The sequence below is a fragment of the Lutjanus erythropterus genome, chromosome 17 (genome assembly GCF_056507025.1).
Source record: "Lutjanus erythropterus isolate fLutEry1 chromosome 17, fLutEry1.hap2, whole genome shotgun sequence".
NCBI lineage: Eukaryota > Metazoa > Chordata > Actinopteri > Lutjaniformes > Lutjanidae > Lutjanus > Lutjanus erythropterus.
In genome coordinates, this window is record NC_139333.1 from 16,992,245 (window position 1) to 17,008,004 (window position 15,760).

General features: G+C 39.2%; 2 protein-coding genes across 3 annotated transcripts in view; one reads left to right on the forward strand and one right to left on the reverse strand.

Annotated features, from left to right (window-relative positions):
- Positions 1-15,760, forward strand: part of afap1l2 (actin filament associated protein 1-like 2) — a 50,479-nt gene that overhangs the window by 19,889 nt on the left and 14,830 nt on the right. For both annotated transcript variants that reach the window (XM_084740480.1, XM_084740481.1), the window contains exons 3-4: positions 2,722-2,787; positions 6,275-6,366. In XM_084740480.1, the coding sequence (XP_084596606.1) occupies positions 2,722-2,787; positions 6,275-6,366 (158 nt within the window). The remainder of the gene's footprint in view (positions 1-2,721; positions 2,788-6,274; positions 6,367-15,760) is intronic.
- On the reverse strand, positions 8,010-9,863 carry LOC146312034 (kelch repeat and BTB domain-containing protein 13). Its single transcript, XM_084740482.1, has one exon. It carries the CDS (start codon positions 9,665-9,667, stop codon positions 8,159-8,161), a length of 1,509 nt encoding a protein of 502 aa, XP_084596608.1. The 5' UTR covers positions 9,668-9,863; the 3' UTR covers positions 8,010-8,158.

The following is a 15,760-nucleotide window of genomic DNA, read 5'->3' on the forward strand; positions in this document are numbered from 1 at the left end:
TTTAGTCAGCTAAAATGCTTAATTCAATGAAACAACCTTCCTCAAAACTGCAGCTCCGGAACAAATTCCCATAACAGGTTAAAGTAAGCAGCTGGAGCTCGCTATACCAAAACCACAGAGTTTATTGTTCAAGAAAAGACATTCATTCAAACTGTTTATGTGGCGATGTTACGGCGATGTCTTCGCCAGCTTGTAATTACTCCACCACGCTAAGACCGACATTAAACCAAACGCAGGCCTTTTCTCACTAAGCTGACTTCAGCGTCAGTGTATGACATGAGGTTTCATCATCTCCGCTTATTTCCTAAATGATACTGTTGCTCACGTTGACCCATAAATATTTACATTGGAGTGCAAAGAGAAGTCAAGTTCAGTCTCTAATGTCGGCACTGAAACGCCAAATCACTGGAAACCACAACTATAACTATTATTAAAATATTTTCTTATTTTCAGTTTGTTTGAAAACTACTCTTTAGGACTATTAAAAAAAATAATCAAGTATAAATATTTTGTTGCTGTACTTTGTTACTGAGTTTTCAGGTATCAGAACTTTACTTGAGGAGTTGTTTTTCTGACAACTTTTTACTTTTACTGCTGACATTTTAAAAGAAATATCTGTATTTTCTAACAGGCTTGTTACTTTAGTTTTCATGCACTTGAGGGGAAACATTGATTATTTTCATTCTGAATCATTGCACACCACCTTTACAAAATCAAGACCGGTTTCAAACTAAATGGTTGGGACAATAACACATAGAAAAAATTGTGTATCCATAAGTGCATATCACACATGATCATGACATAAAAAGACAAAAACAACATGAAATACGTAACTTGGTGAAAACAAGACGAAAACAATGTATAAGATGTAACAAGTGAAAAAGAAGTAAAAGCAAAATGAAAATGGCGGGACAAAGACGTAACAAACGGAAAATGACGTAAAATATTTAACAAGATGAAAACGATGTAAAAGATGTAACACAAAGAACACGACTAAAAAGATGAAAACATCATGATAGATGAAGCCAGAAGAAAACAATGTAACAAGATTAAAATGACGTTAAAGACATAACAAGGCATAACGAGATGAAACAGACAGAGGGAGACTCGACTGTGGAGAAAATGTGAGGTTTAGTTTGCTTTGCACAGAAACAGCAGTACTTTTATACTCTTGAGTTCATTTCAGAGCCTCTACTTTTTTTTCAACTTTAACTCAAATGAGGAAGTGTTTCTGAAGTATCTGTACTTTTACTTGAGTAAAGAATGTATGTACTTTTAGTACCTCTGCTCTGCTATTCATGATTCTACGCAGCAGAGAGGTGCTAAAAATATTTTCGTCCTGTCACGTTATGTGTGCCGTTTTAATTTTTTTTTTATGTCATTAACATTGTGTATACTTTCAGCACCTGTGCTATTTATGCCTGTCAAACAAAAAAAATGTTCTGATGACAAGTTTAGTTGTATGATCTTCAAAACATCAAAGATAGAAGTGACACAGTGCTCTATCTGTGTTCACTGTCTAATGTCCGATGAATGCCTGCCACGGTGAAAGTGGGTGTCAGTAATGGGCCCATCTGTCTGCACAATAGACCACTTGTTTGGGTCAAGATCCCCTTTTAATCCTGGACTTTTGACAAACATGATGAAAGCTTCTTTGGCACTGAGGTGGAGTCAGATTTTCCAATCGGTGCTACAAATTAATTCGAAAGCAAAATATGCATGCTCTTCTTGCGATTGTATACAGTTACTTTACTTTGTGTATGAGCACATATGAGCTTTGTATGTGAGCTCTTATAGTACAGTTCTTTTAGACTATTAAAATAAAACTGAATTTGACAACTGATCATTCTAAGGCAACAGATTTGTCTTGCAGGTTACACAATAGCTTGAATTGCAGTTCAGATGGGCAACTTTTCACAATGAAATCCAGAGTACACTTGAAGTCAAAGAAATGAAACTGGGGAGCCCTCGATGTTTCAGCAGCTGGATCCTCACCTGTCCCACCCAGAGGTTTACTGAGATGGCAGTTTTTTCTTCTGTTGACAGACACGAATCTCTGTTTGTTCAGTTTCATTAAGCTATTAGGATTCTGAGAAAGGGGAACGAGCATGGAGCTGTGTCCTGTAGAATACCTGTGCATGGGCCAAAGAGCTGCAGCAATTTGGACAGCTTTTCTTCTTATCAAATGTTACGACTGTAGCAAATTATTTTTTAAGAATATTGTAACCAGGACCTGCACAAATGTATTGACAGGCTGATACTCTCACCTGAAACCTTAACATTGCGGTCATATTATGATATGATGCAAATATGTGGCATTAATTTGGTGTAACTTTAGTATATGGGCTGCTTGTTTTTATGCAGCCATGACAGCAAAAATAAAACAATTATATATATATATATATATATATTTTTTTTTTTTTTTCTTTTTTTTTTTTTTTTTTTTTTTTTTTTCCCTCAGCCAAAAGGGCAAACGGCCTGCTTCTCAGGCAGCTTACTGTAAGCCTGGCCTTGTGCACGTCCCTAAATATAACTGTTATACTGCAGAACGTACATGACTCGCTTATGATATATATTTGTCTAGTGGTATTTGAATATCTTCTTCTCATGTCATCACTTTAACATGTTAGTGCTTGTGGTAACTACCCACACAAGTAGAAGTGTGTCTGCCGAATTACGCTCACGTCAGCTGCTAACCACCTTTTTTTTGTCTCCATGCAGGTGCTGATGAGGAGTATATCTACATGAACAAAGTCATTGTTAGTGGAAAAGACAAAGACAACAAAGGTGTGAGTTTCAAAAGATTCCTCTCTGAAGTGTGATACTGATACTGCAATGTGATATGATCTATAAAGAAAATTGTTTTTTTCTTACCATTGAAAATGAATGATAATGACACAAAATAGCATATTCAGTCATGCTAAGGGCTCTATGGATGGCAGTGTCATTTTGGCCCAGGTTGAAATAATTCAACAACTGTCAGATGGATTGCCGTGAAATTGTATACAACGCACTTAAATGTTCCCCAGAGGAGATGAACGTGTGACTTTGGTGATCCTCTGACTTTTTAGGTCGTGCTAACACGAGGTTCACACTTTTCGTTTTTGTCTTCACAGCTGCTGGATGGATTGCCATGAAATCTAGTACAGATATTCACGGTGCAGACACAGTGAATATGAATGACTTTGGTGATGCTTTAATTTCACCAGCAGGTCAAAAGTTGAATTTGTCCCATACTTTGGTTTATGTCCAAATACCCTCAAAACTAATGGCATTCCATCAGCCTCAGATACACTTTGTGTTTGGTGCTAATTATCAAATGTTAGCATGATGCTAACACACTGTCACATTGTCAGCATGCCACAGTAGCATGCTGATATTAGCATTTATCTCAATGTACAGCCTCACAGAGCTGCTAGTATAGCTATAGACTCCTTTAAGAAGACATTAATCTATTAACTTTGTAACTATCACTTTAGTAATCAGTCATCATAGTACACATTAAACACATCTATAATGTAAGATAGGGAGTACAGGGAGCAATTATTGAGGTTGCATTAGGAAATAGCTAAATTTCTCTGGAAATTCATAGTATTTGATCTCACATCTTGTTCACAAAGCAGGGGTGATTTTAATCAAATTGCAGGTGACTGTCATTTAAAAAAAAAGTATGATAAGAATACTATGAATACCTAGTTTATAATTAACTACCTAAACTACATGATCCAAAGTAGTTGTAGATCTGAAGAGGCTACTGAGATTTGGATGTAGTTAAACTACCACCCAACTACAGCAAATTGTAGTTAAACTAGAAAAGAACTACATGTCTGTTTTACTACTAAGAAAATCTACCTACTGCATTAATCCAGTTATGAGAAATGTAGTCTGGAACCTGGAGCTAAACTTTTAAAAAAGGCTCCTTGAGGTTGTCCAAGTCGGTCAAACATAAGCGCATACTTGTAGCATTATTGAATCTCGTAGTCAGAGTGACATGATTCAAATGAATAGCAGATAGAATAAGTTACCACAAGCAGCGCCCCCCCCATCAGCACCCCACCTCTCACCCCCATTTCCTGTCTGTTTCTTCGGAGCTCCTCACCATCTGAGACTGACCTGTTTTGTTTGGATAGTGTTGAAGAATGTGGTTTCACTGAGCACCAGACTTAACACACATATTTTCAGCAGCGACGCTAGCAAAGCCACAAGTTTTCTCTCACAGAGACTGAAGGAAAGTGGAGGCAGAGTTGTGAGAGTTGAGGTTTTATAACTATTGATCATGTGGAAAACCTGGGCTTTCTCTTTCAGATAATGTGCAACAGAGAAGTAAAAGTATAATATTGTTTTTGCTGTAATTCCATTTAAAAAAAAAAGAGCTTTGCATTCATTTCATTTTTTTGACAGAGAAACTTTTAAAGAGTTTTTTTCTTTGTTTGTTTTAAGTGGCAAAGCTCTGTATTTTATGGCAATCCGCATATTAGTGTTCAAGTAGAAACTCGGTGAAAGGTTTGATAGAGGAAGTAGAACACAATGGCCTAGTCAATAGATTTGGCTGTGTTATCCTCATTATTCCACCCAGGAGGTCTGAGCCCTTCACCCAAGATTCTGAGGTTAACAGGATAAGAAAGCAGAAAAAAAAACCCAACACAAAATGTGTTTATTTCCGCCGACTTTCTTCTAATATATTTTTACAGCTACTAGATGATTTTACCCATAGGGTAGGGTTAATGCACTGGTATGATGCTCTGCCACTTTTATTGCTCCAAGTCAGGAAATAGATATATTTGCAATTTGCATAATCTGTTTTGTAAGCACTTCGAGATCGACTCATCGCTCAAATTTATGGCCCTGATCAGGCAGCGTGCAGTTTTTGCAGTGAGACAAGTCTTTTCCAGTTGTTTTCTATAGGCAGTATGTGTTTTCCATGCTGCTAGTGCAGCCTGGGCATGTTGCGTTGTAGATAAGAGACAAGAGAATGATTGAATGTTCAAAGTTGTCATATTGACATTTAATTGGTGAGAACAGTGTGACACAAACTCACAGCCACAGAGAGAGAGAGAGTATGGAGTGACTGCTGCATAATATTCTCAACATGATGAAACTATTCAGAAAGGCAGGCTAAAGTTATTATTATTGTTTTTTATGCCTTTAATTTTTATAGGACAGCTGAAGATATGATCAGTCAGGGGGAGAGAGAGTTGGAGGATGACATGCAGCAAAGGGCCTTGGTGGGAGTTGAACTCATGGCTGCTGCAAAGGATTCAGAGCCTCAGTAACGGAGCAAATGCTCCACCAACTGAGCTACGAGGCCACCCTGCGCTCAGTTATTTTTGACTGATGTATTTAAATGCGCCTCTGCAGTAACAGTGACTACATGACCTCAAATGAGTCACAATTTAAGAGTGCATCTACATGCATTTATGTGCCATAGTTGCACTGCTGTGCTAAAAGAAATAGCACTTCACCTGTAATTTCACCTTTTTCAAAGAAATAGTTACACTTATTTGCATATCTTGTCACTTAATATGAAGATACTGACAGCAGAACCTTAGCCTAGCTTAGCTTAGCAAAAAAGACTGGCTGAAGGGGCAAACCGCTCGCCTGGCTTTGTCCAAAGGTAACAAAATGTGCTTACCAGCACCTCTCAATGATTAACACATTATCACACCAACATGGTCTGAAAAAAGATTAGCTGTTTCCCCTCGTTTCTTCTCCTCACACTAAACTGAGCTAACTGTCTCCGAGCTGTAGCATCATAACAGATAAATGTGAGAGTGGCATCAATCTTCTCATCTAATTCTTGGCAAGAGAACAAATTACTTTTTATGAGTATTTTCCCTCAATGCCAAACAACTTGGGATGGTTGGGAACAACTAATGCACATTAGGCACTGGTCCTTGTTCATGAAAGAGCAAATCCACTGAAAACCATAATTCTTTATTCAGTTATGCAAAGTCTTTTTCAATTTTCTTGATCCTGCACTGTGGTGTGTGTTTTGGGTAATATGGTTGTTGCTACCAGACAAATTCTTCCCCTTGATTTGGGTTATGTGGTCACTGTAATCTAACAATGAAGGGTCTGTGTTCACAGTGAGGGTTAGGGATACCAGGAAACACTGATATGTATAGAACACATCTGGAAATAGCGCTGAGTGAAAAATCACATGTTGAACTAGTTCTTTTATTTATCCTTAATTCTCCTACATTCATTTCATAAAAGTCAATATATATGTATGATGTTATTCACTGACCTCACACTCTACATTTTCATGACATAGATGACAGATCAAATGCCTTGGTCAACGGAAAAGCAGCAAAATATATCCCCGCCCCACTGAAGAGCCTTCCCGACCTGCCGCCTCCCCGAACAGTAAGTGATTCCCAGCTCGATTTCGTCACAGTGGATTATCATGTAAAATGATTTGTCTTAACGCACTCAGCTTTTTGAGCCTCAGCTGCTATGGTGGGAATGGTAAAAGCATAATTGACCCCAGTAGGGCTGCTGAACTCAATGAAGTACATGGGAAAGTTTAGTGGAAATCATGATATTCAACAACATGCAGAAAGAGCCCAAAGACACATTCCAACTTTAAATGTTATTGACAGTATTTGGTCTTTTGTTACAGTAAGATTATTATCACTACGCACTGTTAAGTATTAAAAATGAAGTACTATGGATTTCACATGTTGCCCAAGAATTGCATAGTTTTTTTAATAAACTAGAACAAATGCGGTTTGTGGTCATACAAGCCAAAAAACATTTCCCACATCCTTCAGAGTCACAAGCCTGAGGATATGTGAAACGAATTCTCCCACAGAAGCAGGTTTTTAATCACTCATGGGGCATCAAACCTGGAGAAGTCGGTATCCGAGAGTGTGTGTGTGAAAGTGCTGTGGTGTGTTTTATGTTGACTGGGAGGCCAGTGGCTCCTGAATTGGCCCAGTGTGATTTCAGGAAAAACGTAGAGAATGAGAGGTTTAGAACATCCCGTTAGAGCCTTTGAACTTTACACACATACACACACACACACACACACACACACACACACACACACACACACACACACATACACACACACACCCACATGGACATGCACAGTGGCCTCCCCTAATATAAACTACAGTAGCAGCTGTTGCTAATCAGAACAAATGCTTAGTGTCAGCACGTGTGCATGTGTTTGTGTGTGTATCTGTGTGTGTGTATGTAAGTGTGAGCACATGTGAAAGTGAAGGTACTGAAACATTTGTGTCACCATGTAATCTCCAGAATCATGTCTCTGATGTCTCTGAACAATGATTAATTTAATCTTACTAGTTATAATACTAGTTAATCAGAGTTTAACAAAACTGTTTAAAATGAGTAAATCCAGATTACAAGTTAGGGGTAGGGTTGAAGTTAAACATGTCTTCTGTGCACAATTAAACACTAATTTATTGGTGTAAATCCATATTAAATAAAGTTTAATCAGAATGAAGATGCTTGCCTGCCCAAATCAAAACAAAAACATTACAAAGCTGTCGAACCTAGTAAGTTAAAAGGTGGGTGTACTGTTAACTTTCAGCTGCTCTGTATTGTTTGCTGAAAAAAGTTAACAAAACATTACATTGTTTACTAACAAGCTAAAAGCTTATATTATATTGCTTCATAGCAAGTTAAATAATGTATTCTTTGCTAGCTAGCTAGCTAAAATGTTAACAAAACATATTTCTTGCGAGCAAGCTCAAAAAAAGTAACATTATATTGTTTGCTAACTAGCTAAAAGAGGAAAAGAATGTTATATTGTTTGCTAAAGTTGGTTAGCATAATTAGCCTACTGATGGCTCAGTCACGAAATATTTTGCTCAGTCCATCTCAAAAAGCTAGTCATGTCAAAAGTTAAACAGTGTAAATTTAAATTTAATACGGATCCCAGTTTTAAGTAGATTTTAACTGGTGCAACACAAATAAATTTAATCAGTGTTCATAGTAAAAAAAACCAAAGAGAAGTGATTCTTTCTTCATTTTAAGTTAATTTAGAAGTTTGGTGCAATATTATTTAGAGTTAAACCATGATGTAATCAGAGTTAAAAATTCATTCTTGTTGGTGCAACCCAGCCTTAGAATTACATTCAAGCGTAGAAACCATAACAACATGGCATTGTTTTTCAGTTTTGCAGCGATTTCACGGTTGAAGTATAGCTTCCATGAGTCCCTCAGATGTGTCTGGCAAAGCTATTTCTTTCTCCTCTCCCTCTGCATCCAGCTGTGGTATAACTGGTCCCGTCTTGGGAAGCCTGAGTAAACACGTCCACAGTGAACCACTCTTTGGAAAGCCCTTCATCTGCCTGCGGGGTTTCCATCCATTTCCAGTGATGGTGTATTCGAGAGTTAGCATGTGTTTAACTGTGAACGCAGAGTCCCCTCTTATCATTGCACAGAACAGCGCCCCCTTACTGTTGATGTAGTGTCCGGGCATGGCTGTCCACTGGCCTGTCGTAATGTTGTAGCAGTCCATCAGACAGCGCAGGAAGTCATCACAAGGTCCGTTGCGCATCACATATAAATTGTCCCTGTGAGCCACCATACAGTGGCCATAGCTCTGAGGTTTGATCATAGTGGTTTCAAGTTTCCACTCGTCTTTGACTGGTATGTACTCGTAGATATCTGTCGTGTCTGGAGGTTTCCAGAAACAAACAAACATCCTCCGTCTTGCAACAGCACAAGCTGCGGATGCTACAGGCCTCGGTGCATGTTTTACAAACCTCCATTCTCCTTTCTCAACGTTGTAACTCTCTGCCGTGGAAATGATCCGTTTTTGGAATTCGCCTCCAATGGCATAGAGTCGTCCGTCGTGCCCCAGCAGGGTGAAGTCGTATCTTGGTTGCTGGGGACCTGGAAGAGCAGTCCAAACCCCTGACTCAGGGTTGTAGCAGAAGCTGCCGTCCACTGTGTCCTTTCCGTAGCCGTAAACTCCCCCCACGATGTACAAGCGATTGTCGAGCACTGCCACTCCAGCCATGGAGGTGCTACAGAGCGTTGGGAGGTTTGTCAGATGTTTCCACTCCCCTTCTTTTTCGTCAAGGTAGCAAACAACCCTGAAGGAGTCGTGTAGCAGCTCCATCGAAGGAGTGTGTGTGCCTATAGCAATGTAAGTAGCTGGAGATAATGATTGAGAGTATTGAAGAAGGTCCTTAGGAATGGAGCTCTCTGCTGCTTCCTTCAAATAATCAAAAGCATCACACAGAAAAAGAGCAGCGGTGTGAAAGAGTGCATGCACCCCAAAGATGGAGGCTGCGTGATAAAGCAAGAGACAGTTATCTGAGTCAATAATGTCACAAAGATGCTGCACCAAACATGCAACCTGCAGGAAAGCAGCACACTCCACGGCTTCTACAAGCTCATCCGGGTCGCTGAGAGTGGGAATTTCTCCCCTGCACACAGCAAGGGCGATGAGAAAACCCCTCGCATGCACACCTCCCTTCAGGTGGAGCTCGTCCTGCTCACTTTCTATCATCCCAGAGTGAAACAGAGCGCTGAAGTAATTGCTGTTCTTCGCCAGCAAAGCCCGCTCCACAGTGAACCAGCTCTCCTCCACCCTGACTCTCAACCAGCCCCCCTGGTGCTCCAAATCGAGGGTCGCGTTCCCTGCATGAATGTCCCGGTTGAGTCCAAGGCCTTCAGGCACTTCCATGATCTCTTAAACCCGGGTCTTTTCTCTTCCTAAAACGGGCTCTAAAGTGACAATTCAGTGTGTGACTCAAGTGCAAATTAGCCATTTTTTCCCCAGAGCTGGATGGTAAATAAAGGTTTGTGAGAGTTCCATTGCGTCCAGTCTGCATGGTCTGAAAATAGAGTTGGTCTATAGATAGCAGCTGTGCCACTCGCAAGCGTCAGGCAGGGAAAGGAAAACTGTTGACATGCACAGTAAGCGGTAATGTGGCTGCAGGCAACTGGTCATTATCATAACCACAGTATAACTGGCTAGCTTAAGTATTTGCTGAATTATTCATGATGACCTTACTATATCTGCCAGAATGACCTATTTAAATCCAGTTTTATTTTACATGACTATTTTAGTTTTACACATGTATATTTTATGTATTTATGCTTGCAAATTTAAAGGGACAGTTCACCCCAAAATTAAAAATAGACTGGAAATCATTTTAAGCTGGTTCAACTTAAAATGTAAGTTGAACAGTCTTTCTGGGACATACACTGCACTTTCATAAGACATCATAAAATTGTATTGCACAAATTATATTGTATGCAAGCTCTCGTGGGCCACATATAATGAGGTGCATGGCTTGAGGACCTGGTGTGTGACATCTAGAGGGATAAACAGTACTACAGGTAGTTTTTGAATTCAGGGTGAAATGCTCCTTTAAGTTGGTTACTCATAAGAAGGTTACCTGTAAACTTGTATGCACATAAATCAAACTGGGAACCAAAAATATAAAAGGTTTATATTGTTTTTCGAGGTTAAATTGTTCCCAAGAAGACAAGATAATGTAAAAACAAATACAGTATGTGCACAATCATGTGCATTTTTTCTGCCTCCCATCATGCAATGCAGCTGTTTGTTTTTTTTAAATTTTCATTCATGCTTCCACTGAATTTAGAATAGTTTTCATTTTACATAAGTGTTTCTAACCAGAAAGATAATATGTTACAAGTGGTTGAGAGATAGCAAAGGCCTGGAGAGTCTTCCCAAATCTGTCTTTCCAAAGCTGAGCCACACTGATTATTTTTATCACTACCTTCTCCTCTGCTCCGAGCTCCCAGCAGGCCCTCTGATACACTCTGTGTGTATGTGTGTGTGTGCGTTCACTGTGCCAGATTCTTGGCATGGGAACCAGGGATTTTCCATGTTCCTCTGACTGTTCGTTTTTTGGGCTCTTTTTCCCACTCTTTACTCAAAGCCCCTCCACTCCACCACACCCCGGTTCCTCCTCCTCCGCCACCCCTCTCCTTGCTTTGTTATTTATGCTCTGACTCCTCGATCCATTCCTTCTGCCCCATGTTTCTGTGGTGAGGATGTGTGTGTGTGTGTGTGTATATGAGAAGTGAAAGAAAGGGGGCTAAAGTGACTGGAGTGATCACAAAGTCTTCTTGGGGGGGGGAAAGTACACGTAAGAGACACACCTGGCATGTTTTCTGTTTAATATCAGTCCAGCTGTTCTGTGGAACAACTCACTGCACTCCTCTTTAGCCTTCATGGCCCAAACAACAGGCAGAGTTAGCTTCTTCTTTTTTTTTTTGTAGATGGAGGGAGAAAAAGAAAGAAGATAGAGATAAGGGTGGGTGGATAATTGGGCGTTCTGGGGGGCTGCTGCTGCTCTGGAATTCCTGGCTCTTTCTTTTAATTAATAACAGATGCCTGAACTGCTGTTTTTTTTTTCACTGTGGAGCAGTTTACACACTGTTAGTGCTACACTTTACAGCCTGTTTCTCAGAAGAGTCACTTTTTCTTGTGATGTTCCTGTCAGCTGTTGAGCTTTTGTAGCTGTCTGTCTGACTTCTGGGGTCATATACTTTCCAAAGAATCTCTTTAATGGTCAAATAGATGAAGGGCAGTTTGTGGTCATATCGAAACCACAAAATGACTTAATATACTGTATTACTGCTTGCAATTACTATTGTTTATCAAATGAATACTAATTTAATTATTATTTATTGTAATTTAGTTTCTATGTTTTTGAGATTTTATCATTTAAATGAACTCATTAATCATCCAAAAAGAGCTTGATAAATTATTAAAAGATTAATCTTTAAGTACTACATTTAAGTCAGTGACTCTATTGGGTCCTTTGATCTAAATGCTTGTTTGTTTCCATTATTGTGAAACTGGCTTAATTCCACGTTGTTCCTCTGTGATTCATGCCCTCGTCCATCTTGTTCCGTATTAAGGCTCAGACTCGGCCTGTCTCTGAAAAAAAGACAATTAAGTACCCCCATAACTTATTTAAACTATTTATGGGGCTCAGTCGTGTAGACTTCTTTGTTTTGCTGGGCTAAAAGGGTTTGATAACCTTTATTGTCCTTGTAGGGAAATTTGTCTGCTCTACACCTTTATAGTAATAGCATGAGAAAATAAACCAAACCAACAGAAACAAACGCAACATAGGCAACAAGCAGAGTGGCAAAATGTGTTGTAACCACCTAGTATAAGACCCACATAATTATTTCATTATTTCAGAAAAAAATATTGCTCTCTCCTAACCACCCAAACTCCTTTGGCAAAAACAGTAATTTTACTTTGCAGAACATGGGAGTTGCTGGTCTACCTCTGCCATGACCAGTTAGTTAGTTTGTGTTATTGTGTGACATCTGTGGATCCGACCACTGTTAAGTACCTCATACAACTACACCTCAAAAACTCAAAAAACTGTCCATTTAACTGTTGGTGAATCAGTGGAAAACTGAGGCGTTCACACACCTAAATGGAATGCAGCCCTGTTATCAGTTACACCTGAGTCTAACTTGTCAGTTTTTACCCAGTTAAATAAATCTTGCCTCCTCAGTTTACATTTAGTTGCTTGGCTTTTTGAAAGAATTTCACACCATTGCATCATTTTGAGGAGAGAAAATTAAACCTCATATCACACTCTGACATTTGTATTTGCTGATTTGTGCATTATGAAAAATCCTCAGCAGTTCCATAATGTATAACTGATGTTAACCTCCTCAAACCACAGTGATAACATCTCCCACACACTTCTTCCTCGTGGATCCTTTCCTCTGCTTTCTGGCATGCGAGCTAATCACACAAACAAGTCCTCGTCACCATGACTGTGTGCTGGTCCTCGACATGACGCCAGTTATTATGACAGCTCGCGGCATCTGCTATGGATTACTGGAGACGTGTTAGGTCACTGATGCGATATGGTGGGAAAGAGAGCTCACAGGCAGGGGATTCCCTGTTTACTGGGTTCTGTCTGTCTTTAACAACCCACACCAGAAATTATAAAAATCTGCAGAGCCACGCATAAAGGTTCTGTCTGGAACCATAAACAGTTCATCAGTTTGTCCCTGTAGGAGAACTCTTTTTTTTAAATTCCTGGTAGAACTTTAGAGTTTTACCTAGAACCAAACATAAAGGGTTATATCAAGAACCATCTATGATGCACAACTCCCCACTGTGGGAGGTTCTACAGAGAACCCTTCTATAATGTAATGGTTCCACCCAGGACCCTCTCTGGGGGTTCTAGGCAGAAACTTTCCACCTTCTAAGGGTGTTACCAGTTCACAAAGGGGGTTCTTCTTCCTTTTTCTTTTTCACAGGGAGTTATCAAGAGCCCACACAGCTACTTCTACCAAGAACCCTTCTATATTCTAAGGGTTTGATCTAGAACCCACCACAGTGGTTCTACCGAGAACCTTTTTAGACTACAAGGATTTTATCCAGAACACACTCAGGGGGTTCTACAGAGAACCTTTTTATATTTCAAGGTTTTATCTAGCACGTACCCAGGGGGGGTTCTACTGAGAATCCTTTTATACTCCAAAGGTTTTATCTAGCACACACTCAGGGGTTTTTCAGAGAACCTTTCCCTATTCCAAGGGTTTATATCTAGAACCCACCCAAGAGGATCTACTGAGAACCCTTTTATATTATGGTACAAAGAACATTTGATGAAGCCTTGATGAAAGAGTTCAATCAAGAGAACAATCCTTGAATAACTCATCTTCTACAACCCATTGGGGGTTCTTAACAGAACCTTTATTATTATAAAGAACCCTCTGATGAACTCTTTCCTCAAAAAGCGTTCTTCAGAAACAAATGTTCTAGGCAGCCCTTCGGGAAAAAACCCTTTTGGAACCCTTATTAATGCACCACAGGCTGGTAATCCAGCAAACACAACATATCACCGCTTCTTTTCTCTTTAACTTTACAGAGCATTAAAATTGCTGCACATCAACACATTATCAAACTAACAAAGTTGATTTCAGTTTTACGGCACGGAGGGAATAGCTTTTGCTGTATCAAAGAGGAAACTAAGCAGTTTTGACCAACTGATTTCCACCCTTAATTAAACAAACTCTGATCTTCGAAGATGCTTTAAGATGTTCGAGTTTGTGAACACTCATACTTTTCCACAGTGCCGGCCTCCCTCAGGCACCGTTTGCATGATGTATGTGGCTCCTCCGCTTAGAGGTTATATTTCATATTTCTGTGATCTCGCAGAGAATGTGACAGCCTTGGGGGAAATACAGCGAACATGAAGGAATACAGACAGCACGCTCAGATCGGCGGTGGGAGTTAAACGCTAGTCACAGTTAAGAAATCTCTTTTTGTCATTCAACTTGGAGGGTTTCACAGAGTTCACTTGAGAAAAGTTTTTAAAATATATCCAGCAACATCGGACTTCTGCAACATGAATATATGAGCCTTATGTCCTTAGGTGACTTTGTGCCACATTAACAGAATATTTGAAATCATTTTCCATAACATAACATACTGGAAAGAAAACAGATTTCATCTTAACTGGCAGCTACTGATTTTTTTAGAGCTGGTATGTCATCTTAGTTTGAACATGCATATCTGCCATCTTTTGCCTGCCACCTTAGATGTCAGATAGCTTAAGACTTGTGGTCACAGGTAGAGAATGTGTCACTGAGGAAATTCCTACTGGTGGGAGGTTTCTGTTTCGACACAGAAAGTGAGCTTTCAATGCCTGAAATATGAACAACAGATGATGAGGAAAAGGGCGAGGACAGGAGGGACATAAAGCAGTTTGTAATTGAGCATAATTTCACAACTCCAAAGAAAAGAAAACTTGTTTGCGTGCCAGATAACTGTGACTATGCCCCTGAAACATTTTTATACTGGATCTGACATAGTTTACTCAGAAAGTTCTCTAGAAATTTCAATGATCACCAACATGTATGTCACTCAACAAGATAATGATCGTTTTGCAGTTTGAGAAATGATGACACACAAACCTCCCAGTTACACTTTAGTTTAATAGTAAATGTTTCAATTATTTTTTGGCATGTGGCATTTGCACCCAGGGTGCCATGTATGGCAGAGACAAGCACCTATGTGTGAACAATGCTATTTGCATCCAAGTTGTAAATAGCCAATGCCACCATTTACACCTACATGGCAGTGACAAACTTTTCCTAAAAATATCCTGAACTATTCTAAGCCTAACCAGACTGTAAAGCTGAAAACGGTCATTTTAAAAACTGTAAATAATAACAGTGAATTTGTTCCAATTTATGACCAGACAAATGGCATCACATGTGAATAGCCCTGTGCCTATTCTTACCCGTGAGCAAATAGAAACTCTGTATTATGTAATATACAGACAATATACTGTTGCATCAGCGCTCATTTTCACTTAATGTTTCAGGATTGGGACAGAATAAAAAATAAGTAAATCAAAAAGAGAAAGAATACATTTTAAATAAGGTACATAAATAAATCAACACTGACAAAGATAAAAAAAAAATGTGTATATACATAATATGTGTAATATGTATTAAAAGAGACAAAATAAATCTTAATCCATGAATAGGAACATAACTCAGATAAGGCCGTCACTTCCTACCCTTATCTTACCCCTTAGTCTTCCTCATCTTCATAAATCCCTCCTGTTTTAGTTTGATAGTCAACAACCCATTGCGAGCAAAGACGCTCACAATATTTTTTTCATAATAAAGAAAATAACATATTGTATTGCATTGTTATTCTATATAAGCTAAAATGTATCCTGATTGCCAGCTGGCCTTTTGCATTTCAACATTTGAAAGGGTGTATTCAAATTCTTCAAGATTCACG

Coding starts and splice junctions, on each gene's coding strand:
- LOC146312034 (XM_084740482.1), bottom strand. CDS start 9,667: ATGGAAGTGCCTGAAGGCCTTGGACTCAACCGGGACATTCATGCAGGG.